The 27,762-nt window shown below is 39.7% G+C and overlaps 1 protein-coding gene across 1 annotated transcript in view; it reads right to left on the bottom strand.

The window, feature by feature from the left end:
- The window catches only part of ITGA8 (integrin subunit alpha 8), a 1,841,490-nt gene that overhangs the window by 184,440 nt on the left and 1,629,288 nt on the right, over positions 1-27,762 (bottom strand). Inside the window, exon 26 of the mRNA XM_044067504.1 lies at positions 10,973-11,092. Coding sequence (XP_043923439.1) covers positions 10,973-11,092 — 120 coding nt within the window. The remainder of the gene's footprint in view (positions 1-10,972; positions 11,093-27,762) is intronic.

Genomic DNA, 27,762 nt, shown 5'->3' with positions numbered 1-27,762 from the left:
AATGCTTTGGAGCTATTCCCAAACCATTACCAGCCAAATGCACCACTAAAATTCACGGAAGCCAAATCTGTGCCCATATGTCCACAAACTCCTCCATGAGCTGATGCTGTCTGACACCTCTTATACCAAATCATATGACTTTTCATCTAAAGCAAAGTAAACCCAACTCACTGCCCGACAGCCTAACTACAGCCTGCTTCACCGCCCAATGAGTATAAGAATGACCCAGAATGCCAATCTCCTTCCTGGAAAAAGAGAGACAGAGAGAGACAAAAATAAAAAAGAAATAAATTAATAAAAATAACCACCTTAACATAAATAAGACAAAAATGGACTTGAAGAACAGCTACCTAGCTCTTAATAACCTCAACTGACTTACCTTCTCTTGCTAAATCAGAAGCTCTACCTATGTGAAAGGAAAGAGTAGAAAAATCTCTCTCCTGAAAAACCAGTGCAGTGAAAAGCCCTCCTCATCACATAAACAAACTGATTACCCATTATTGTCTTAGCCCCTCTTGACCAAAAACTGAAATCTTGTGGATTCCCAGCATGAGTCCACAGTTACCTCCTAACCTAGCCAACCAGACACAAACAATCATTGCTGTCTTTTACTAAAACTATCTGTGAGCCTCTCCCCATCACATCCATCTTAAATCTATACAACCAGATGAACAATGACACTGGAAATACTGTCACATCTGACCAAACCAATGACTGTAACAACTTTGAGACATTAAATGCTCTATGAAACATCCACAAGGACATTGTGATCCATAAATTATAATCCAGTGAGCTAACCTTCACCAAAGGTAAATCTTGCAACAAAACCTTCAAAACTGTTCTTGTCATTGTCCATTGCCTGTCCATCCTCACGCCAGCAACTCTACCCCATCCCTTCAACATACAACCTACTGTCAAGGATTTTGCGAAATCCTACAACCCTGCTACCCACACAAAAATACTGATCACTGCCAGGTCCACCTTAACCAACTGAATGGCCTTGTCTTGCACTCAAGCCAAGTATTGCAATAACAATTCCTTTGACCAACCCCCTCTTCTACAAGCAGCTGCAAAATAAATTTATCAAAATCATGCAATGCCCTACCATACACCTTCTTTGGATAAATTGCCCAAGATTGCTGCACCAATCATGTGGTTACTTCAGCCCAATCTGCCACACAGCGCCAAACTGTCAGCAATTCCATTTCTAATGATCAACCCAATCTGACTGCCAAAAAAAACTCCATTAAATGGTGCTAAAAAAAGGTCACCCACCATGCTAAATCAGCACAAACAAGCTTACCAGTCCTTACCCAATTATGTTTACCTCTCCCCCTTTCAACAAGAAAGTCACGGACCTACAATGTATGATCCAGGTGAATTGCTTGGCATGTAAAATTCATTAGCACTAAGAGCCATTAGAACCCACACCTTGTCCTTGGCCCACATCTAAACAAGCCACTCCTTCAAGTGTGCTATCTTCTCAAAACAATCCCTACCCCGCATCTTCAAGCAGCCAGGAAACACAAGGCCTTGGCAGGACCCTCTAACTTCTGATTGGCCAATGAAACACCCAGCTTCTTACACATCCCTAAAAACTCCTGCATACCATCTATCTCCCTGTCAAACCCTACTAATAAAAAATCATCCAGATATTGGACTGCCTTCTGAGTGCCAACTCACTGCTGACAAATGCAATGGAATGCAGTGTTAAACTTCATAAAGGTGGCACAGGCTACCAAGCATCCCATGTTTAGCCTTGTCAAAGTAAAACTTTTTCCCCAAACAACATGCCCAACAACACTCTTCCTCCCCACTGGTAGCAACCAAAAAGCTGCTTCAATATCCATCTTTACCAACCACAGATCTGTTAATCCCCGAACAACTTTCACAGTACCATCCAGTGAAGAATAACACACTTTTGCATCTTCTACCAAAATAAAATCATTAAAAACAGAATTCCCTTCCAGATAGGACAACTGGAGAATAAGCCGAATTCACCGAGTGGCTTCTTAGGAACCAAACCTAATGGCAAGACCTTAAAACTCTTTTTTATTAGATTGTAAAAACAACCTAATGTGAAATGCACATACCGGTTTCGGCCAACAATGCCTTTCTCAATGTGACTTATCCAAATGGTTTGAATTCAAACCATTTGGATAAGTCACATTGAGAAAGGCATTGTTGGCCGAAACCGGTATGTGCATTTCACATTAGGTTGTTTTTACAATCTAATAAAAAAGAGTTTTATATTGTTGCCTTCGAGTGCTGGTCCCTTCATTTTCTTCATTGACGTGGTTTGGACCGAGCACCACCAGTCCTACGCGTGTGCCTTGTATGCTGGAAAGACCTTAAAACTGCCAAAAGAAGGGTGACCAAGTGGGCCTTATTACCTGCCTTCATACTGCTCTCTCCACTAAATCCTTAAATATCTCCTCTCTGCCCCACATGGAATGCAAATTCTTACAGACTTGGCCATCCATTCTAACCCTTGATTTAAAAGAAAATCCCACTGAAAATCCTTTAATTCCTCAGCAGCAGCCGCATCTGGAAATTGCTGTAGCATGTGCCGTAATACCCATGCTTTAATGAGGGAATGTGTCCCCCAGTCTTCCCCTCTGTCCATGAAATTCCCTCTTCCTCAAAAACTCTGAAATCCCTGGATCAGAGGAGGTAACCCTCCCACTTCACTTGGAAGTGAACCCGAATTGACCAGGTTGCCATCCCGATGACCACACTGCACCGTTGAATGTACTCCTGTGCAAGAGCTGCATCCCACCCATGAACAGCCCCCTGCATTAATTGCCCAGTGCACAGAACAGACCCTTCCCATTCTTGCTTACCACCTGTGCTAACAGACCTAAAGCTATTCATCATGGTGCCTAGCCACATGTCAGGGTGCCTAACTTCTCAACACAACAACTGATCCATGCTTTTTATTTACAAAACCACTTATTATATCACAACCAGGCATTCCCCACCACAGACATTGTGCCTCATGGATGGTGAGAAAATAAGCCAGAAGTGGTAATGCCAAGGAGGTATCTGTCTCCAAACAAACTGCCATGTAATACATGAAACCTAACACACAATTTTCCCATGTTCTCACTCACAGCTTACCTACTCTCCTCTGCCCCAAGGCTGCTAAGCTAAAGCCACTAGAAGCTCTTTGCTATTTGCCGTGTCTACTTCCATCAGGTGTTGAATCCCTTTGGCATCAATTAACTCAAAGATATCGATGTACTCCCCCTTCCAAACGTTTTATTTTACTAATGCCACTATGTGTGGGGTCAAAAGGACTTCACCCGCTACTGGACCTAAGGCCTGCATAGAAAACCAATCTCCCGGAGAGGTCCCAAAGTCTGAACCCACCTCTTGGTATTGTGACAATGCCCCACCTACATATGGACAACTCTAGGCTACTTACCCCACTGAATGTATCCTCTTGGACCAACCTACCTTTATTAAACCTCCCCAAATCTTCTACCACATTCAACATTTCCTCAGGCTGCTAAAGTGACTCCCCATCTCCATCTACCCATGGGCTACGCCCCAATCACCTCAAGTATGACATGTGATTATGATCTCCCAACAATGCATCATTACCTGTGGCCACATCTTGCAGACCTGCAGTGGCTGGAACTTAAACTGTGGAAGCATCCTTCTATTGCCATGCCTGTTTCCCCTTGGGGCCTCAACCTAGTATTTGTCACCTGCCTTCTCCTCTTCTGACTGGACCCACAGGATTATCCCACTGCTCATAATATGCAACAGACAGAACAACTTAAGAACTTGCCTGAAGAGAGAGGAACAAAAAAAAAATTATTTCAATTCTTCACTTGAGCTACCAATGATCATCAGCACCCACCTGGGTAGCACCACTGAACCCCAACCCCCCAATGCCTCATTAAACTGTAACATTTCTCATATTAGTGTAGAGCAGGATCAAAACCCTGTGAATATCTTAACCCAGCTCCTTTAAAAGCCGAATCGCACCAAAGGGCACAAACATATGCACACGCACCCACCTCCACATGCAGCCGACAGTGCGATCCAGCCTTCAGTAATGGAGTGCAAAAGGCACAGTTAAGGAGCATTCACTACCTGCACCCTCTCACTTAATGTTGCTAGCATACCCCTATCTCTGTTAACCTGCACTTTCTGCAGTGTGGAACAGGAGACAAGCATGCTTCAACACCTTCACATCTCAGTGCTTTACCTCTCTACACCCAACCCAAAACAAAGTTACTGCTGAACAACTACCATCTTCAGTTTCTTGCACCTTTCAAGCAACAGCAACAGTGACCTTGGGGTTGAAGTTGTCAACCTGACCATTTAGATGACAATTAATCTCCTGCACCACCCACAAGCAGAGTTCCATCTAATCACTAATGAGCATACTGCTCCACTGTACATATTTCTGCATCATGTCCAGATTCTTGCCTCATAATTTGGACTGTTCCTCACAAGAATTTTTTTTTGACAAATCACTGGGATTATCTAAGCATACTACATAAAGACATGCATTTGAGTTTCAGACTTCATATCTTTCAAAATGCATGCTAACACAACGTCTGTTATTCTCACAACTTTCTAAATTTGTAAGAGCAATATTTAAAATGTATCCCCATTCCTGGGCCTCTCTGTCCCCATTATGTCAGGGTTTGTCCAGGTCTCCAGATTTGATGCACTAAGAGGTTGAGAGGTATGCTAATGAGCCAGCTTGCCACAAACTCAAAAATACCATAAAACTGTCGAGAAGCCAGCCATCATGAGAGCATGCAAGGAGAGCTCTTCCATGACTGCTCCTCAGGCTACACACACATGCTCAAATGCGACCGTTACTTGCGGCCATCTAGACACCCATGATCACAATTGTATCTTACCAGCAACATCTCTGCAAGAGCAGCATCATTTTGTGCAAATGTTAATCACAGCCCAAGCACCAAGCCAGTCGCCACATATGAGAGTAAGGGACCCCTCCATTTTCCATCTCACTGGCATTGCAGAGCGTAGAGCCTGCACACTAGAAAAGCAATGAAACCTTCAGCAATTTCATTCCCTGACTCCACAACAAAGTAAGACTTTGCCACTTTGTGTACTTCTACATTCTTTTTTTTTCATAGAGGAAATATGTACCCACCTACACTACAGACAGGAGCAAACGCACACACTCCCAAGGCTCTAACCTCAGAACATGATGCCAGTACACCCTGCCGCAACTGCATCCCAACCATCTCCCGGGCTATCTCCAACTCACCACTAATAAATGCCCTATGAATTCTTCCCTTTTTTTTTTCCTCAAAACTCTGGCCAACCTGGCCAGCACATGAAACTTGACCACAACATGTCCCAAAATGACCCGACCAATGAGGCAATCTCACTAACCCCACAATTAAAACTAGAGCCGCAAATACTCCACCAGCAACCCCTGATACCCAAAGGGGACCAGAGCCATGAATGAAAGGGGCAAAAAAAAGAAGAAGAGCTAAAATAAAATCACTCACCCAGTATTACCATGACCTCTATACCCAAGGGCCTACCTGTTCTCTGAATATCTACAGATCGTCTTAGATGTAGAACTTGTCACAGCAAGTTTATGCCTAACTCTGACCTACTCCTCAGCTACATTCAAATAGAACCCCTTAAGTCCCTCCTTACACCTACCTCACTTCCTCCACTGCCCTCCTCCCTCCTAATTTAACCTTTCCTTACCTACAACTTTTACCTAACCTTCTTCCCTTTCCTTTCCAGCCTACATCTCTCTATACCCCCCAAACTTTAAACCCCTTCACTGACCATCTTCTTTTTTGACTAAACACTAAAGATGCCTCAGGAAAAATTAGTTTGTTCCAAAACTTCACTTACTGTGCAGTCAGGAAGGTCAAAGTTCACTTTTTGCAGGGATCACTTTCCCATCACAGTACAATTCAAATTTTTGGAACACTGTCAATTGTTACTATAAAGTAAAGAAAGGTGTATTCTCAAGACTTAAGTGCTAAGTACATCAACCCTGTTTTGACAGTTGTATTTAGCAACAGGTATATCATGCACTTCTAAACTGGTAGTTGTGCAAACACAATAACTTTGTGTCTTTCCCTACCTAAGCTTGATTTTCAGTTTAAATTGGACAGTGATCCTAGCTTCATCAAGTGGGTCACATTATATGCTCGGAATTTTGACATTTCAAATTATCTCCATTTTTCTCTTTCGTCTTCCTGTGGGTTTACACTCATATGCATTCACCTGTTTCCATAATTAAACTTCCTCTGATTTTTATAATAGGAAGTAAAGCTGTAGAGACTGCACTTTAGGATTCACTGCTTATGGACTTGGCATTGTGGTGGATTTGTTTTTAATAGAATGCACCATGCTGCAGAAATAACCACATGACAAAGAGTACTAGACATGTTTGGTTTTCAGATATAATAAATCATTACTCTGTATATGATTCGGCAAGTAGAATATGGTTGTTGTAACATGGCGGTGATACTAAAATACAGTTATGGTAGGGAAATTTATTACATGTGCTCACAGAAAAGAAACATAAGGTGTTCTGAAATATAATCCTTCTAAAATCTTAAATGGAAATTACAGAATTTTCAAACATCACTTTCAAATAACCCAGATCTTGCAGAATGCCCGATTTTGCTTTTATTTTTGCTCATAAAATTTTTGATTTTCTGATAAAGCAATGAGGATCATAGTCAGTCAATAACGCTAGACAGTAGAGTTTCATATGTCTTATTTCTCAGAAAGTACGTGCCTAGTTAACTTTTTAAGAGAATTACAGTAATATTTTAAAAAGTGGCACTGCTTTTGGGCTTTTATCTCCCCTTATGTTTTGGCTTTGTCCTTGATTCTTGCATAAAGAAGTTGAGTGTGATAGATACAGAGGAGTGTGGATAACCCCCCACTGATCTAATTATTTCTCATGAGTTGTAACTGTAGTTAGAAAATAAGAAAGTATTTAAAATACCTTTTTTGGAGCAACATGACAACTTATGTAGCTAAAAAATATGTTTTTTTCTGTTTGCTTTCTTTCAATGAGCTTCAATATGTCTTCCTTCAATGAGATACTGCCAACCTTTGAAGCTACTCCTGTATCAGCAGTAAAGCAGGCACCACACAGCAGGAGAGAATACTTTTCTGTCTGTTTTATCTCTCTCTCTCTCTCTCTCTCTCTATATATATATATATATATATATATATATATATATATTTATATTTATACACACACACACTATTAAATATGTAGGGGGAATGGACTAAAAACCCTTTACAACCATGACTCAGGCCAATCAGGTAAAATTGTATGTAACAACAATTGCACGAAAAACAAGCAGTTCTTATGTATACAAGCAGTAGCAGAAGTAATATTGACGGAAATGCCACACACAGCCTGCAGTTGTAAGAATGTCGCATGCAGCGTCAAGGCAATAATTTATTTACTTATATTTGTTACTTGCAGTAGAGCTCTGATCCTCATGGATCTTTTATTAGACTCGGCCTTAGAACATTGTCTGATTACGTGGCTTTATCAAAGTCACACAGCAGAAAAAAGGAAGCTGAAGGAATCAAATCCTGGAATAGAGAGACCATCTTGGGTGTCTGCGTGGGTCACAGATGTTGAGCACATCTGCACCACTTAACATCTGTGATGTCTTGTACAATATCAGTTTGGTCTCACCAACAAACTGCTGTTATTTAGCCACACTTAGATCTTAATAACTTCCATGCATATGTTTTTCTGAACTGCAGCACTTGTTTTAAGTTCATTTAGTAAAATTAGGTAATCCACGTACATAACAGTCTTTTGTTGTAAGAAGACTACAACTAAATAGCTGATGAAAATAAAAGTAACAATGGCCCTAAAATGAACCCAGTTACCCCCCCCCCCAACATTAATCATGCCTACTTCTGTGGTAATTCCACCAAAAATATTCTTTAAGGACCTTTTAATTAAAGTAGTCTTTAAACCAAGTGACTAGCACACTTACAAAAGCAAATTTCGCCAATGTCCTTAGCAGCTAGGAGGGATAACTAACTTGAGTGATCATCTTATATTAAGGAAAATGTTTCTTTCTGCTAGACCCTTTTTCATATTTTCTAAGATGGCATCCTTATTCAGTAAATGGTACATAGGATAGCATACCCTTTTCTGAACTTCTTACTTTTGTCAAGAGGCCGTACAGTTCCAGGCATTCCTTAAACTGAAAGTAAACAATTTTCTTTTGAATCTTTGCCAGTTGTGCTATTTGTCTGTAGTTACTGGATGACTTACGATCAGTGGAAGTTGTGGTAGAAAGTTTACTTTCAAAAGAGGAATTGTTAAAGACTGCTTTAGAGCAGGAGGAACTATTCCAGTGGTGAGATATAAACAGTAAATTTGTTTTAGGCTTTGCTGTTATAGGGCCTGCCATTTTAGGAAAGGAGTAATATAGCCAGGTCAATTTAACATTTTGACCTTTAACTTGTACAATAATATTTTGTTTTTGTTTTAATCTTCTTGGAAAATAAGCAAGGCATGTTAATCCGAGCATTCTCATGATCATTTGGTTGGGTTTGGAATAATCGGTGTCCTTTGACTTTTCAATAATTTGCCTGACGGCATTTCCCAGGAAACTGATCTCTGTATTCCATCATTCTAATTCTCTTTGGTGTGGCTTCAGCTCTTTGGTGTTTTTTTTCTGTCTTATGTAAGAGGACTTAGCTGTATTATCAGGCATCTTACTTCTCAACTTCTTTGTTCAAGAATTGTGGATAAAGCCAAAAATAAAGTGGGGGACAGAGGCCTAAATTCAGGGGCAATTTTTAAATATCACTCTAATTCACTTAAAAAATTAATTTAAACATGGATTTTTTATCAACATGCATTATTTTGAATAGTAAGAAATATGAAACTTCAATATCTGGCATTGACTCAATGTAATATTCAAAGATGTACCAGTAAAATCAAAAAGTTTACAAAGGATGGGACAAGTATATGAGGCAAATATCAGGTAAGTTCTGCAAAAGCAGGGGCAGTTGAGAAGCAGGATCACAGGATCATAGGAGGTTACTAGGCTAATGGCCCCAGAGCCTTTTTCAGCCTAGCCATTCATGCACCAGTTTCTCCAGTTATCAATGCCCATGGGCTAGAATGGCTTTGGTATATGCCAGTGACTTAGGGCATCTACAGAGAAGTGTGGTGAATGAGTTATAATGGGATGAAGGACTGACTCACTGATTTTCAGTCTGTCAGTTTTCTGCTCCCCAAGCTACTCTTTCCACAGGAAACACTGCCAATGCATTTTGTATTTATGTGCTAATAATATTGTGTGCAGTCTTTTCACTTGTCTCTGTGTGTGTTTTTATGACACTGGAATTGATATATGTAAATAACGAGGGGTAAGGTAGTATAACCACCCAAAAAGCTTTTCTTAAACACTATGGCTTTGGGCTTTTTTATCTTACCGTAGCTTCCACAAGTTTCAGTACACTGACTCACAGCAGAAACAACTAAATATGACAGCTCTTACTTTTTATAGATTCATAGGTTCATAGGTTTATACTAGGCTATCTGCCCTAGGGCATTTATAAGCCTAGCCAGAGTGTGTTTGGCTTTCGCCACCCATTTTAAATTAATTTTGCTATGCCCTTTTTCGAGGTTAGTATACTGTGCCTCTGTCTAACAGTGACACAGAAGTGATACCCGGGGTAAACCTACAATCCACCATCCACTCATCAAGATTCCTCTTGAAGAGAGTCAATGAGGGACTCTGCCTAACCTGGACTGGGATTTTATTCCAGAGTGAAGGGAGCCTCTGGGTTATGAATCTGTTCCTCCAGCATGTCCTATTTATTTCAGTGCTGAGGTTCAAGTCTCTTGAGCGCGTAGCTCGATGGGATTTGGATTTTCTGAGGTGCAGCATGTCCATTAATTCCGGGTTGGACATGGCTTTATACATCAGGCACAGATTGCCTCTGAGCAGGCGGTATGCCACTGAGTAGAGCTAAAGTTTCTTTAACCGGGCAGCATATGGCATCTGTTTGAGCCCTTTGATCCTCTTGGTGAGGTACTTTTGGGGTCTTTCCAGTTGCTGCAGGAATCTGGTAAGGTACATCCCAAAAGGGGCATTGTACTCAATTATAGGCCTGATGAGGGATGAGTAAAGAGGCATGATGACCTCCCCTGATCTAGATGTGAATCCCTTCATGATTAGGTGGGCTATATAAAATGTTTTTCTAACCACTTTGGCCACGTGGTTGTCAAATGAGAGATTGTTATCAACTTGGGTCCCCAGGTCCCTAATTACTTCTTGCATACTTAATGGATTACCACCTATGTGGTAATTTGTGGGCACTTTGTTTTTGCCAAACAGCTCCCAACAGGAGTGGAGTTTTTTTCTGGCGTTTGCTTGCTTTTGTGGAATTTTGTTAGATGCTCCATGTTCAATTTCCATCCCACATGAATACTGTTAGTTGAGCTGTCAATCCTCCAAATTGACAATAACTGTGTGTGTGTGTGTGTGTGTGTGTGTGTGTGTGAGTGTGTGTGTGTGTGTGTGTGTATTTAGCTCTTCTTTGTAGACATCTCCTTCGGTACACTATCAACATACATTTCCTGCTTGAGGTTAGGTAGGATAAGCTGAAAGGACTTCTACATCAACTGCCCATTTTCCAACTTAATTTGTTTTTGCTTTGGTGAGGTAACCAGTTTTAGTGCAAATATATTTTAATTCCTCCAATCTCTGATATAATCCTGTTCAGGATTGCAAGAGGGTCAGAGCCTATCCTAGCATTCAACAACTGTAAAGCTATTCCTGAACAGGTTGCCAGTGCATTGAAGGGCAGACAGACACACACACACACACACACACACACACACACACACACACACACACACACACACACACACACGTAGATTTAGTACATACCACACCCGCTTAGTAATATTTTAATACTTTGCAGTTCACTTTACTATTCTTACTAGTATTTTTGCAGGGTGAGTCTTCTGAAGATCTCCTGCTGGTGTACTCCTCTTTCGGATAGCATGCAGAGCAGTGGAGTTGCGCAGAAAGCCAATGAGTTCTGGTGTGTCTGGTAAGGCCTGCAATAAAAGAAGAAAACTGTGAAAAAAGGATGGATTTATAGTTATACATCTACTCCTGGCAGGAAGCATAACTGTGTATAAAACGTAGACTGTGATATTCGCTAGTAAATTATGGTAAGCTATAAACACTTGTACTGCTGTGTACTTCTCTACCAGCAGTGTGATACAGAACATGCTTGTCAGTGTGGTAATAACCAGCTCCAGGGCATACTGTCATGATGAGCAGATTATTAGCCCAACTATCACTCTTGAACAGACATCTGCAACACTTTTGGAATAAGACAGATCAGCAAAACATCTGGAGAGAAGAAGGTGACTCACACAGTCAGTGTTTATGAGATCCACAAAACTGAGGCAATGAAAACAATAGTATACATTTTCCTCACAACAACATCTATAAAGCAGGTAACCATGGTAAGGGAATAGTTCCAGCAGTGAACATATGGTATTGCATATGTAAGCAAGTTGAATAAGTACAATCTATACTCTTTCGGCTATATAAATCAATTCAAAACAGTATTAATACAACTCTACAGAATGATTGTTTTCTTTGAAAAGCAAAGCATCAGTTCCCCCATGCAGGATAAATGAGGATCTTTCAAAGGCCAAGGAATTGGCTTCTTGGGTATGTAGATTATAGGGAGAAGTTTTTACCTTTACTTATTTGTTTACTTATCTGAAAAGTTGGACAGTAATTTTCAGAAGAATTTGAATGGTAAATGTGGAGTGTAGAAGGGCTGAGTGAGTGTTCACTGGCTACCAATTATTTTTTTTCAAGGCAGGCATGGTTTTATTTGCTTTTGAGATCTAAGTAGAGAACTACGTAATAGAGTCAAAAAAGCTAATAAAACAGGACAAATTCCAATACTACCAGTCTGCCCTAGACTCCTCTCAACACAACCCCAAACAATTCTGGTCCTCCATAAACTCCATCCTCCACCCAGGTAAAGTCAGTACCCCTCCTCCTAACATCCCTCACTCCTCCGAAAATATTGCTACCTCATTCAACACACACTTCACACAAACCATACTATCACTAGCTAGACAACACAACCCCTCCTCCAACCCACACCTTCAACTAGTAATCTCCCCACTGTCTTCTCTTTTTCGCCTGTTCCTACCTCCAACATAAAAAAAACTCTTAACTAAACTTAAGCCCACCAAATTAGCAGCAGACAACCTCCTAAGTGAATATCTACAAATCCCAGCTGATGCTCTAGCCTACCCAGTATCCATCTTGATTAACCGATCTCTGTCAGAATGTTACGTTCCCACACTATGGAAAGTATCACATATAATTCCCCTCCACAAAGGCAGCCCCTCCACAGAACTAACCAATTACCGCCCCATAGCTATTCTCTCTCCAGTCTCCAAAATACTAGAGAGATGCATTCACTCTCAGGTCTCAGACTACCTCCTTACTAACAACCTCCTTTCCAATACTCAACATGGTTTCCGACCAAATCATAGCACCACCACTGCCTTACTCTCCTTTACTAACACTATCCTTCAGCATAAAAAAAATGGCTATCTCTCCTCTGCTACTTTCCTAGACCTATCTAAAGCATTCGACATGGTCCCACACAAACAACTCATCTCTGTCCTCAATAAACTATCCATCTCTCAATCAGTCACAAACTGGTTTCAGAGTTACCTGTCTGACCGCCAACAATCCATTGTATAGTAGAATGACATATCTCCTCATCTACCTGTCTCTACAGGGGTTCCTTAAGGATCCATCTTTGGACCCCTACTCTTCTCTATTTTCACCAATAATCTAGCCTCTGCCACAAAACATGGCACACTCATACAATACGCAGATGACTCAACCATCATCTGCTCAGCCCAGTCTCTACCCAAACTGCAAAAAAGTCACACAGGAAGCCTTTTCCTCTGTTGAAACTTGGTTATCCGATGCCCAATTAATACTCAACCCAAACAAAACTAAACTACTCATCTTCTAACACACCAAACATACTCAAAACAACTCTCACTTTAACATCACAGCAAAAGACAACACCACTATACACCCAACAGAACACACCAAATTGCTAGGAGTGGAAATAGACAATAAACTAAAATTTGACATTCACATATCCATGACCATAAAAAAAGTCTACAAAAAACTAGGAGCGTTATACAGAAATAAGCAACTTCTCACCAAAGCAGCAAAGATTTCAATAGCAAATTCCCACCTTATCTCCACCCTACTTTATGCCTCTCCAATATATACCAACCTAAGGCAATGCGATATAAACAAGCTTGAGATCTGCTACAACAAAATCGCCACATTCGCCACAGGGGCATCCTACCATAGTCACCACTGTCTCTCACTTGCTGAACTGTGCTGACTTAAACTCCCTCACCTCCTCCCTACTCCGTCTGAGTAGACAGAGTATTTTAGGAGGACTGTAAAGTGACAAGTGAAGTAATTGGTCAGCAGTGTTCAGCTTGCTTGTGGAGTAAGAAGGGAAGCACTGGTGTATGAGGCTCTTGGACACATTATATCCCTTACGGTTTCCTCAGATTAGACTTACTGCATAAGTGACTGATTCACTTGCTGAACTGTGCTGGCTTAAACTCCCTCACCTCCTTCAATGGTATCAACTCGTACTCGCCCATAAACTAGTAAACCATCCATTAAAAGTCCCATCCCTTCAGAATCTACTCCAACCCTATCGCACCACCAGACCACTAAGATCCAGCAACAAAAATCACTTGCAGATCACTACAGCCAATAACTCTGCTGGAGAAGCACTATTCTCCTGCGCCATATTATGGAACTCCTTCCCACCCACAATTACCTCCGTACCATCATGCACCCACTTCAAAACTTTACTAAAAGTGCACCTAAAAACATGCTGGCTATGCCCTTGCAACTCCCCCTCTAATATCACCCACCCCATCCACCCACTACCTTTCTTTCCACCCCACTAACTACCTTGATTATAGCAAGCTCAGATGCTCATAAGCCTAACTACTTATTATACAGCAGGAACTTCTTATTGTAACAATTGTTAATGTCTGTTATGTACTTCGCAGATGATAAAAGATACTAGTTGTCTATTGATGTACTATGTTCTTCATCTGTAACTATGTTTGTAATTTTTAATTGCTATGTTGATCAAATTGGTAATTGCTATGTAAATCCAATATAACTACTGCCTGTATATTTTAACTGTGGAGCTTTTCTCCCCGGGCCTCCACTGAAAATGGACCTACGTCCAGTCGGACACTTCCGGTCAACAAATGTAAATAAATAAAATAAATAAGTAGATAAAATGACAGCTGTGATTTGTGATGGTCTGAGTAGACTGAGTATTTTAGGAGGACTGTAAAGTGACAATTGAAGTAATTGGTCAGCAGTGTTCAGCTTGCTTGTGGAGTAAGAAGGGAGGCAGTGGTGTATGAGGCTCTTGGACACTTTATATCCCTTACGGTTTCCTCAGATTAGAATTACTGCATAAGTGACTGATTCCATATAAATAGTATGAGGAGTAAATAAAGCAAGTAGGAGTCAGGATATTAGGGACTACAGATATTTATTTGATCAGAAAAAGTGGCTGATGCAATAAGGAAATGACAGAGGAATAGAAGTTTTTCTTGTTAAGCTATTGCAGTACTATATTAAATGGACTATGTTGATGACTTGGGTGATAGCATGCATTTTTCCCTTTGCCCATCATTTGGGAGCCCAGACTTATTAGCCATATCCAATGCCCTTACATGGACCATGATTCCTATGAGTAGTGACAGTTTTTGGGTGTACATGATTTTTCTCTGTTTATTACAGATGGAAAAACTGCAGTTCCAAAGGGACAGAACTGCTTGTAGGATAGGGCTAGAGGCACTACAGAATGCTTCATATCTGATTTAGCTGGCATGCAGTTGAAAGTCATCTACTTATCTTCCTGGCTATAGCATTTATTTATGTTTGTTAAGCACAGCAGAGCACTGAACAACATGGACCTATTTCAATCTCAGCCCATAAGCAATGAATGATGATACTTAAGTGATTAGCTAAAAGTCACAGCTTATCCAAATGGAGACTGTAGGACTCAAACCACAGACTACAAGAATGGTCTTTGTTAACAGCTCATTGCTATGACTGCACTAACCTGCAAACATATCCTGGTCGTCATTGTTTATATACACGAAGCTGCTTCAGTTAAGAGCAGTGTCACTTCTGTGTCTGTTTTCCATGTTTGGCACTATTTTGCTAAATTAAATTGTTCTGTTTCAGTTGCATTCAGAATGTCTGAGGCAAAACATGTTGAGAAGTTTCATGATGCTTTGACTTCCCTATGACGTTGCATACCACAGCATATTTTTGTGATGTTTTTAACATACAGTCAGTGGAAAAAACACATTTGTTATAAGCCATTGTTAATCTAATCAGAAGGTGTCAAAATGGGAGATATGCATCCGGAATAAAGATGTTGGGAAATGCAGTTATATTAGAGAAAGACAATGAATTAACAAGAGACTTAATTTTTAGTACAATCTTCCCTGAGGTACTTTTAATCATAGTACAGGCAAACCGAAATTAATTTCTGCCAAGTGCTCTCTGATTGTTTGGCCTTTGTATGCCTGCACTTGTAGTGTTAGAAAGAAACTTGGTTCCATCGAGTACATACGCATGGTAATATGTACATAGGCAGGATGTGTGTATATCAGCACTGACTGCTACAATTCTCATAGCAGCCTAAAGCACATGCTTGCTCTAGCTTCTGATTCAGATCTGGTTAAACTCAAAAACACAGGCATTCCTGATTACTGTGGAATGGCATGTCCTACAATGACTGCCAAATCTATGAGTGAGAGAAATGCCTTGATGGACCACATATGCTGAGTGCATGTTTTACTCCTTAGGCTTCATGGTAGCCTTCTTTGCAAAAAGGGCCTCATTTAAAAGGAAGTACCTTGAAAGACAACAAAGTAAAACTGTCTAGAATTGTAGTAGTATTGAAGCAATATGAGGTTATTTGCATCTGCTCTTGGTTTAAAAACTGAAAGGATATTTGTTATACACATACAAACACACACACACACACACACACACAAAACACACGCACACACACACACACACACACACACACACACACACACATATATGTATGTATATGTATTGTGATACATATGGACTATACTATACGAGACATTACAGATGTCAAAATATGCCTAGCCACAGCAAACAATACATTCAAAGTTGAAGAGAGAAACATATAAATATCTTGTAAGCATGTGCGTATGCTTTCAATATATACACGTATGTATATATATATATATATATATATATATATATATATATATATATATATATATATATATATGCATATGCTTATGTATAGATTGGTTAATACAGAAATAAAGAAATACTAATTTATTAAATATTGCAGATATGGAGCTTGTATAGGGCTGTCGTTTCATTTGCATGTCATGTATACGCTAATGCTGTTGGGACATGTTACAGAGCACAGATATGTAGTCCAATATTATTCTTTCACGTAATAATGATCAGTCAGTTTTTACTGTATGATGACATCTCATACAGTTTCCACACAAGAAAAAGTTAACCATGTTTGAAAATTCTATAGTATAGTGACCTACTTAAGGCTGCTGTCTACAGATACACTATTTGCAGACTTGATAACTGTCTTACAGAGACCATGTAGTTTGTAACACATTTATTAGAATGACAGGGAACAGTGTTGCTACAGAGTGCTGGAAATGCCTATGATATCTTGATGTCTGATGCTTCTACACTTATTTTTGTGTTGGACTGGTTAATTGAGAGAGTATTGGGTTCACAGCATAAACCTGGAAATTAGCTACAGTATTACCTCTGGCTTGTATACTCATATAAAAGATGGTTCTAACTATAGGGATAGCCAAATGCTTTTTTACTTGAGGATCTTGCATGAGAACCAAGAATAAAAGGTGAGTACATAGTCTGCATGAGGCATTTTTGGTGGTTGAAGCTGCTGTTTTAATTCCAACACCCATAACTGTAAGTCTCAGAATTACCAAACTGAAACAGTGAAAGTACAGCGGAACAGTGAATACTGACAGTGGCGGGTTTTTTTTTCTTTAAAGTTGCTTTTTGCTGGGGAGCAAGCCTTCCTGAACCTCCATTTTTGGGATGCATACTCACACCTCTGAATACTACTGCAAAATCACTGTACATCTGAAAAAAGGCATATCTTGGAACTAGTATTTATAAGTTCCCATTTTCCCACATTCTGTCTTACCATTTTGGGGCTTCCACTTATGGGTGTTAGAATTTTCATGTCTGATGTGACAGCAAGTTCAAAAGCTCACCTACTGCAGTATCTATTGATTATTTGCCAGCTGATTCGTAATAACAAGGAGAAAAACTGAAAGGATAGATGCTGAGGTCAGGGTCCAAGAATCCTAGCCAAATGGGCTAATATTACTGAAGTTTTTATCAATTTTAAACTTTATATCTGTTAATTAAATCCTGCCTTGGTGGTTCATACAGAATTTACCTAGTCAAAATCTGAATACAATCAGTAGGAGTAGTGTGTTTAATCCCCCATTAAATAATGCTCTTATGATGTTTGATAAACTGAATATGGGATTAGAAATTTATGTTCTCAACCTCTAAGAAACAAATATTTTAACAAGATGAGCAATGCAGCTACTTTATCTAAAGATATTTGGCAAGATAGAGATTTGAAAGTGATGTAACTGGTCAAGGGGGTGGGGTGGGGTATTTTTTATGACCAGTGAAGACTATAGTAATAGAATGATGACACTGCTTTTGTCTGATACATATACTGAGGTATCTAGGAATGAAATATTCATTCTTATACTAACATCGATGCCACATTGTTTGATATGCTCATGCAGGGGTAGCTTAATCAGAGGGATTATGAATTTTTATCAAATGATAAACTGGTTATAGCAGGTATATTCGGCATCCCTAAGACTCATAAAAACATTTCTAATCTCCAGCTGAGACCTGCTGTAGATGAAAGAAGATTAAAAACACACTACATTGCTAAGTATATTGATTATCTTGTTAAAAAATCTGTCCACATTATCCCACAATTATGTAGATATTCATAGCAATTCTTAGAAAAAAATGAACGCTTTAAGTTTTGTTGAGAATTGTATTATTGTTATAGCAGATGTCAATAACCTTTACTCTATTTCTCAGCAAGTAGGGTTAACCTGGTTCAAGGATGCATTGTTGGACCTTCACAAGTTAGATTCTGATGATGTCAACACCATCACTACACTTATGGAGTTGGTTCTTTTGAACGATTTTTTTTTTATTTTTTGAAGGTCATTACTTTACACAAGTCATTGGGGTGGCTATGGGAGCAGCTTGCGCCCCCAGTTTTGTAAACCTGGTTATGGCCCAATGGGAGAGGGAATACATTTTTAATAGTGTTTTTCACAATGTTGGGCCTTTTAAACGCAGCATTTGGATAATATTTTTATTTTCTGGACCGATTCCAAAAATAGATTGGTCGCATTTTTTAACTATATTCATGGTACTGTGCCATCTTTAAAATTGTCATGGTCCTATAACAAGGAGAACATTTCCTACTTAAATGTGGAAATAACTAAGAATTTAGAGTATAAGGCTTTTTCGCTAATATCTATTGTAAGCTCACTATTTTTCCAACATATATCTTCATTTCACGAGCTAGCATCCTTTACACCAAAAAAAGGATGTGGTTAAGGGCCAACTCATAAGAATGGCAAGGATGATTAAGGATACCCACATTTGTCTTAAAGAATGTGATAATGTTCTGGACATGTCTATCAGGAGAGATTATCCTAAAGTATTTTTAGAAAAGATTAAGGAAGAAGTCATAACAAAAAGACAGGCAGGTTTTTATAAACCCATTTTGGAGGTTAACAATAAGCCTGCTGACATTCACACTGATAATGATGAGGTGGGTGGCATGACTAACAAAATTTTGAGAACCCGAGACACTTATCAACATAAGTTATTTATCACTACATACAACTTAGACAGCCAATCCATCATTTACTGTCTCAAAAAGAATTGGGTATTTTTTTTCATTTGATCAAGATTTAATTAAAAGGATTGGGAAGAGACTCCATAATGTGTATAAAAAAGATACATATTTTAAAAAAGTGTTAGAACATAATGTTATTACCACTAATAGGAAAAAGGGCATGACCAAATGTGGTCAGTGTTTATGGGTATTTCTCTTGAGAGTCAAAACAAGTTAAAAGAGAGGATTTACGAACACCTGTCAGATGTTAGGAAATGCAAGAATACAAATGCCTTATATAGACATAATGCAGAATTTCCTATGGTTTCTTTTAAATTCACCATCATCGAACAGGTGGTGAATGATCCAAGGGTTTATATTGTTGATGAATATTTGGGCAAAAATGAACTGAAGTGGCAACTATTGTTAAATACTACAGGCCCCCTGAATTAAATGATGCATGTTCCATCACTACTATATTAAAGTTAAAGGAAGTGGAAGTTTGACTTTTTTTACACTGTCTGCTCCTTCTAAAGTCCTGGGGTTATTTCAGTATTCATGGTCTTTTAGTGACTTGATTTTTCATTGGCTGGTTTTAACAAGGGAGCTGAATTGGTAGGTGTTTTTTATTAATTTATATGATGTGTGAAACTGTGTTTGATTATTTGTTCTGATGAAGTTCTTATGGTTAGGAATGAAAAGGGCTTAACGTTTTTCTTTAATAAACAGTTTTATATTTAACTGGTGCCTTTGTCCTTTTGGCTGTTGCCATATGGGATTGTAAGAATTAGGAGTCTTGTGGCTATACTGACAGTAGCCTTTTGTTTATTAGTTCAAAAATAACATTTTGCTAAGAGAAGAGGTGGACCATAGTGCCCTAGAGTAAACTCATTTCAAAATATAAAGATGATGGAGGAGTACATTTAGTAGCAGACACCAGGAAAGATTCTATAAAATATTATCAGTAAGCCATTGCTGATGTTGTGACAGATAAAGCCCTGCCTATGACCTGTGTAAGCTACATAGTCAGATAAAGCCCTGACTATGGCCCATGTAAGCTGCATAGACAGATAAAGCCCTGACTATGGCCTGTGTAAGCTGCATAGACAGATAAGCCCCTGACTATGACCTGTGTAAGCTGCATAGATAGATAAAGCCCTGACTATGGCCTGTGTAAGCTGCATAGACAGATAAAGCCCTGACTATGGCCCATGTAAGCTGCACAGACAGATAAAGCCCTTACTGTGACTTGTGTAAGCTGCATAGACAGGTAAAGCCCTGACTATGACCTGTGTAAGCTGCATAGTCAGATAAAGCCCTGACTATGGCCCATGTAAGCTGCATAGACAGATAAAACCCTGACTATGGCCTGTGTAAGCTGCATAGACAGATAAGGCCCTGGCTATGGCCCGTGTAAGCTGCAAAGACAGATAGGGGCCTGGCTATGACCTGTGTAAGCTGCATAGTCAGATAAAGCCCTGACTATGGCCCGTGTAAGCTGCATAGACAGATAAGGCCCTGGCTATGACTTGTGTAAGCTGCATAGACAGATAAAGCCCTGACTATGACCCGTGTAAGCTGCATAGACAGATAAGGCCCTAGCTATGACCTGTGTAAGCTGCACAGACAGATAAAGCCCTGACTATGACCCCGTGTAAGCTGCATAGACAGATAAAGCTCTATGACCCGTGTAAACTGCATAGATAGATAAGGCCCTAGATATGACCTGTATAAGCTGGACAGACAGATAAAGCCCTGACTATGACCTGTGTAAGCTGCATAGATAGATAAAGCCCTGACTGTCACCTGTGTAAGCTAGGTTGGATTAGTGCCCTGTGTGCCTCTAGAAGGTGGCTGGTAAAAAGAAAAATGCTGAGGTTTTTGCCTGCTTGCTTTTCTTCAGGGTTAGGTACCAGGGTAACTTGCTGACATGGGTAAGCCATTCTTGAAGTCTGTGATGAGAGTGGAGCTATGAATAGCAGCTAGGCTATGTGAAATGGTGGGACATTGGTGTCATTACTGCCTTGAGGGAGGGGAACATGTCTAGACTACTCTTTCTGTCTTTTGTGGTCTGTGAATGAAATGCTGGCATTTTTAGGATATGGCTGATGGCAATGTGTGTTTTGAGGCAAGGCATCTCTGAGCAACAATAGCAGCTCAATGATTCTCTCTCCTCTTGCACCCTGTCATCACCAGTATGACCCCAGTTAACAGCCCTGGCCCAGAGGAGTTTAATACCTGAGGATGTGGCATAACTTTTGGAAATGGGAAGAGGATGACCTTAGAGAGAGTTATGTTACTGTAGTAGCTACACTCTAACCTTGGCCAACTTGCAGCAGCTACATAAACAGTAGCTATATTTGGGAATCAGGATTTAGGCAGATATGAATTTGGGCCAGGTATGGTCACAGAACACCAGTGTGGAAAAAAAGTTTAAATATATAAATTACATAAAGCTTAACTGCCTTGGGACCTCTGGTCATCAAAGAAACAATATCTAATATTTTAGAAGATGGTGATGAAAAGAGAGGGTGAAATAAGCAAATCATGTATACCATGGTTATTGCACAGCAATACTGGCTTTCAGTTTCTGCCACATATCATAAAGCCATAGTCTATTACTTAATGGACTTTTCTAATCTCTTATATCATCATAAAAGGCTTACTATAACTCTGTATGAATTGCAGAAAGAGTTACTACTGTGGACATTGCAGGTGCTCCGAAGAGCATTTCAGAGAAGCATGAAAGATTTAAACAACACTAATTTCATGAACTTTAATCATACTTTGATTTAGGACTGGAGTCCATTCCTGTTTTGGTATTAGTAACCCAAAAAACTTACAGAAATTAAAAAAAATAATGTTTTCATAGAAGTTTAAGACACCACATTGGAGCATGACATACAAGTGCAATAAATGTGGACTTCTATTAACAAAGATTTTTTTGCAATACACGGATAACATGTTGACAGTCCCATGCAGTGAACCTGTAAGAAGATAACATGTGATCAGTATTAACCATCTACATTCAGTACTTAGGTTCATAGATTAGTACTAGGCTAACTGCCCTTGCAAGCCATTTTAAGCCTAGCCAATTATCCGCTGTGAGATTCAAACCCTGCACTTTGTGTTTGTAAGGTAAACACCTTAACTATTAGGCCACTCTCCCATCCCAATTATAGTCAAGAAACACTCTGCCATTGTCAGGCAGCACAATGCATAGGATTAATGGCATGAGTTCTAATTAAACTCACCAGGTAGTCATGGGTTTTGTTACTTTTAGTTTCTATCTTCATGCAACTTTTTTAACCATTCTGGTGAACTTGGGTCACAGCTGTTTGTGACTATTTGGTCTTACCTGGGTAAATGAATAAAAGAAAATAAAATGGAATCTGGGTGAATCATGGTATAACCTGCATCTCATGAATAGTTGGTACAAATGTACAAATAAAACAAAATAAGCAGAACAAGTAACTTTTTCAACTCTTGCTTAACAATTGTATTCATAAAACATATTGAAGTATATACATTTGTATCATAGAATATTCCACTCTACAGACTCCTCACAGAGTATGCATGCTAAAAGTCAATCATCACCATTCTCAGTCTCAGGCCAAATTACCAGCACTGTATAGCAGAAACAGTAGTTCAGTAATGATTTTTATACTTTTTTGTTCCCCATCCATTACAGACATTGGGTCCCCTTCCTACAAGGCTCATACGATCCCCCCATCTAATGGTGCATGAACAAGCCAGGAGGTTGTTCAAAGACTCAAGGATTATGGTCATCATTCTTCAAGAATTAAGGGATTTCTAAGTGGTCTTTGTGCATTTTGCCTGACACTCAGCAGGTTCATTCCAGATATTTATTTCCATATACCTGAGGTGCTACAGACTACAGTACACTCACTCATTGGCTGCACACAGACTGCATTTCCAGGTCTTCCTCTAGGTAGATCTCTTGTAGCGAGTCATGGTCAATTCTCTTCCAATGGAATGGGCAAGCTTGAATCAATGACTTACTCCTAACCCTCTTCAGCTGGTCGCTCCAGAGTTCAAGCTACTAAATGATTTTAATCATGTGAGAGGCATTCAGGGCTACAGGTTATATGTGAACTAAAGTGACTTGGTTAAAATATCTCTAGTAACACCTCTATTAGCACTACAAATGATACAAGTTAAGAACAAAGTTACAAATATCAAGGTTCGAATAGCAATCTTTATGAAGTAAATTGGCTCAAGTCATGTGTCAGGTGATAAGAAATTTTGTAATGACATATAATTACAAGACAGTGTTATATCAAATCTTTTGGGACATCTATAAAGTTACAGACTGAGACAGCAGTGTTAATACATTTTGAAACTGTTTATAGACGATTCATTCACTGTTCTTATCCACTATGCCATGGAGCTGGTTACATTCAATAAAGCCTTTGTCAGCATCGTAATGTTTTGTGCATGCCTAATAAGAAGGAAATAAAGAATCAGGCAGCGTTTGAAATACTTAGTCAGATGGCATGATCTTGTTTTTATTATAATGGAGAGTAAACTGATACTTTAACATGTAAAACTGCTCCATAACATTGAGTGTCAGCCATTTGAGAATGTGAGTTATAGAAACCACTTTGTAAGCTATCAAAGTTCTGAAATTTTTATCAGTAATTAAATTAAAAAGTGCTTCTTCACTCATGACTTTACTTTATCTGGCACAACGTATTATATAAGCAGATGTCACTAAAGGAATAAATACATTTTTGTTCCACAGAACCACTGATGTTTGACAGTATGATTTACTGTAGGCCAGATTTAGTACCTGCAATGACTTAGTTCTGTTCTGTCACCTCCTTTTTAAGTATTTTATAACAGAGAAGGCCTGCTGATTTGTACAGCACAGTTTCTTGGAAGTTGGAAATGGCTAATAGAGATTAATGGTTTTGAGAATGAAAAGTAACCAGTGTCAGTACGGGCGGGCTGTCAAGGAATGCTGCCAAGTGCTATATTTCGCAGCTTTTTATACAGTTCCTGTATCTGTTATATAGAAAGTTGCAGAAAATACGAAAGACGTGGCATGCCAAACTGGAAGCTGGAATGTCACAATGGTTACTGCCTCATTTCTGCATCAAATGAAAGTATATTTATTACATATGTAAAACTGCCTTTCTTACCACTCTTCTGACATGGGACCTAACTACTTAAAATGTGTGACATCTGTACTTAATTTAACACAGATGGGAAAATACTCTACCCAAAGGCAAGCTCTGTTTCACTTCAACTCAAGCATACAAAAACAATCACCTTACTACCACACAGCATTTATTATTAACCTGTAAAAGAGAAAAAGTCACACAGGACTGGAAGAGACTGTCACTGTTGGCTTCATCAATGTGCATTTTGAAAAGGTATTGTACTACAAAGGGCATTTTCAAACAACTGTCATAAAGTGCATCTTGGTGAAACTGTTAGAAGTTATGCTTATCTGCTTTATTGCAAACTTAATTTCATTACATAAAATCCATTAACAGTCTAATAACATTGTAGGACATTCCCTGTCTTGTTAAAAGTAGTTTATCTGAGTGATTACTTCTTATAGGCACTGGGCATCCACTCTGGTTGAAAATCAGTGTGACACAGTTGATATTTCATCTGCCATTTACATGGATTTGCATTGAATTTAAACTAACTTTTTGCTTTGTGTTGCTTGACCTTACCTTCTGCACAACAGCAACTTGCTTTGACTGGACATAGCATACCAACATCACTGATTTACTGCAGATAAACCAGGGTTGTAGTTTATATTATTCATGATTTACTTTATGACAACCCCACTGACTTTGGGGTTCATCAGTCTCCCATTCCTCCATCTACCTGTGTGCTTCTGTACCACATACGTCTACATCTCATGGCTCTCATGAGCAGCTTTACGTCTTGCTGATAGTCAGGTGTGGGTAAACATCAAGTCATCACTCTGTGGACAATGTCACAGATATTGCATAAATCCCACAGGATATGTATATGTAAAGTGCAGTAAGGAGTACTCATGCTGCAAGCACATTTCCACCAAATTTATTTAGGACATTTGTTCTTTAAAAGAATGTGGGGTGATTTTGTTGATCTTTACAAGGGTCTCCGCTGTGAAGGACATTATGCAAACCTGCATCTTTTTGCAGAAATGCAAAAGACTGTGAAATATGCAACACTGAATTCAAGTTGAAATTATCTTTTTTCCCCATAGAGGTGCAACAGATATGTAAAACATAAAAAAATGTTATGAAAAATTTTTTGAATAAGCTAGCTTTAGTGGTGTGGCAGGATAAGGTCCTGACTGCAGCTGAGGTGTGCCGGGGTTAATTAACAGCTTAGGTGACTGATGGAACTACAAGAGGAGAATGGGTGTGTTCAATCTTGGGGAAGAGGACAGGGCAGAACTGGCAATGTGCTGCATAAGCCACTTGGAGGAGGGGTTATGATGCAAATATGCAATTTGGGGAAAAGCGTAAGGTTCACCAAGCCACTGATGGCTGATGGCTTTCAAAGTAGGAGTGCAGGAATGTGCAGTGATCATATGTCCCACTGCACAGGGGTGGGGTTATATCATGCAGTTGTGCTGCTCAGTGGGAACTCTCAGAGGTCCAGGATAGGTTTCCACTGACCTTTTTTCCTTGGGACAAGGAAGACCCTGGAGCAAAATTCCTCTACTGAATAGGGTGTGGGGACCTCTTCTATGGTTCCATGGGCCAGTAAGACTTGCAACATAGGTTGGGAGGAGGTGGGGCTATTCCCTTGAGATTTTGGGTACTTTCCCAAGGCATGGAGTAAACCTCCTTGGTAATGCTTAAGACCCACTTGCCTGATGTTACTGCTTCCCAGAAAGGAAAAGAAAGAGAGAGTCGTTTGGAGGGGGGAAGGGGTAGGTTTTGAAGGCGGATCAGGTGGAATATAGTCATGGGGTCTACTACCAAACTGAGGTCTCCCAGGAGGGGTTTCCTTCTTATTTTTTATCTGGGAATCTTTTCTTAGGAATTTTCCTTTGCCTATGAGATGTTCTAGGATTTCTCTTGGTGAAGGAAATAGATTTACAGGATAATTTGCATGGTACCTTTGAATTGTAGACAGCAGAATCTGAAGACAATTTTTCATTGTCTTGCCCTGTTCTTGCAAAGTCTTAAAGAGACTGGCAGCTTTTGAGCCAAAAGAGATTGTTATCCAAGGAGGAGTCTAAATTCTTAAATTTGGTATCTTGTTGGATAGGTTGGCCTCATAATCGTGCATACCATCTAATTACTGAGGGAGTGGTAGCCACCCTGGTAGAGGCATCCACAGTATCATAGTTACATTTTATACTCTGCCTGCCTATTTGAGAGGCCTGGGCCACCAGAAACTACATATGCTATTTTGATTCTGGTGTCTGAGACTCTGTGATGATCCTGCTTAAGGACTGTAACACACAGAGTAAAAATGTGGTCATTTAAGTTTGGTAGTTTATAACTCTGAATGCTAAGGTGGAGGAAGTATACACTTTCTTACCCCACCTGTCCATTGTTTGACTGTCCTTGTCATTGGGCAGAACATTAGTGCTAGGCAGTAACTTAGAAGGTTTGTCTGAGGCCAGGAAAACTGCAGCTGGGACTACCACAGTTTTTGTAGAGGTACTTACGTTCATCTGAAACGTTATAAAACCTATTTGGTCTTTTGGAGCATGAGGCTGGTCTGATGCCAAAGAATTGGACTGGAAGGCATCCAGATAAGCATATAGCACTGGGGGGAATGGAGGACGAGAAGGCGTGCCCATCTCTACTAAGTTGTAGTACCTCTTTTGCACCTCAGACACCTGTCCAGACAGCCACTCAAAATGTTTAGGGCCTGTTTTTGTGCTGCGGCCTGAGAAAGCTAAGTCATAAATGAATGAGGCATTAGAAACATGAATGCCTTGAATAACACCTAAGAAAAATCAATGCATTCTTTCCTGGACAAAAAAGGGGATGTCAATTGTTTAAGTTTTTGCTTTTTCTTTTTAGTGGTGATGTCCACCCCAATAAGCTTAGGGGCTTCTGAGCCTTGGCACATTTCTACCATGGAACTAGGAATCTTTTCCCATACAAGGATCTGAGCAATTCCTTAAGGGGCCTCCCATGTAATGAGTCACAGTACTTCAGAGGCTCAGTCATCTGCAAGTCTTCCGGAGTCATACCAGCCTCCAGTGGGGTCATGATAGATGCCTTGTGAGAATACAGTTGGCATACCATGGGCTTGATCACCTCAGCAGGTATATCTGATTCTGAGATGACAGCAGGAGAATCCTCTCTAGGTCTTTTATGTATTTCTTAGGTGGGAGGCCAATGTCTGGGCCTTCCGACATGGTGGAGTGGGCCAAGTATTTTAGATGTTGAGTCTTGAGGAAGATATTAAGTGTGGATAGCCTAGAGTGTAGGGTTTTTGGAATGAATGGCTCACAGATGGAGCAGGTTTTACAGTTGTGTTTGGGCCCTAGAAAAAAACGGGCACTCAGTATGCAAGTCTTTGTACAGAATTTGTCTATCGCACTCACAGCTACCACTCCTAGCTGACATTTGACAACAATTAGCAAAACAGTTAAAAGTTTAGAAGGAAGGATTCCCAGTGGGGCACTTTTCTGATCTGACAAGCGAAGCTATGGTATTAAGATGACAGTAC

This window comes from Protopterus annectens, chromosome 3.part1, assembly GCF_019279795.1.
Source record: "Protopterus annectens isolate FY-2018-M chromosome 3.part1, PAN1.0, whole genome shotgun sequence".
NCBI lineage: Eukaryota > Metazoa > Chordata > Ceratodontiformes > Protopteridae > Protopterus > Protopterus annectens.
The sequence above is the reverse complement of the archived record's forward strand: the minus strand, read 5'-3'. Positions and strand labels throughout refer to the sequence as shown.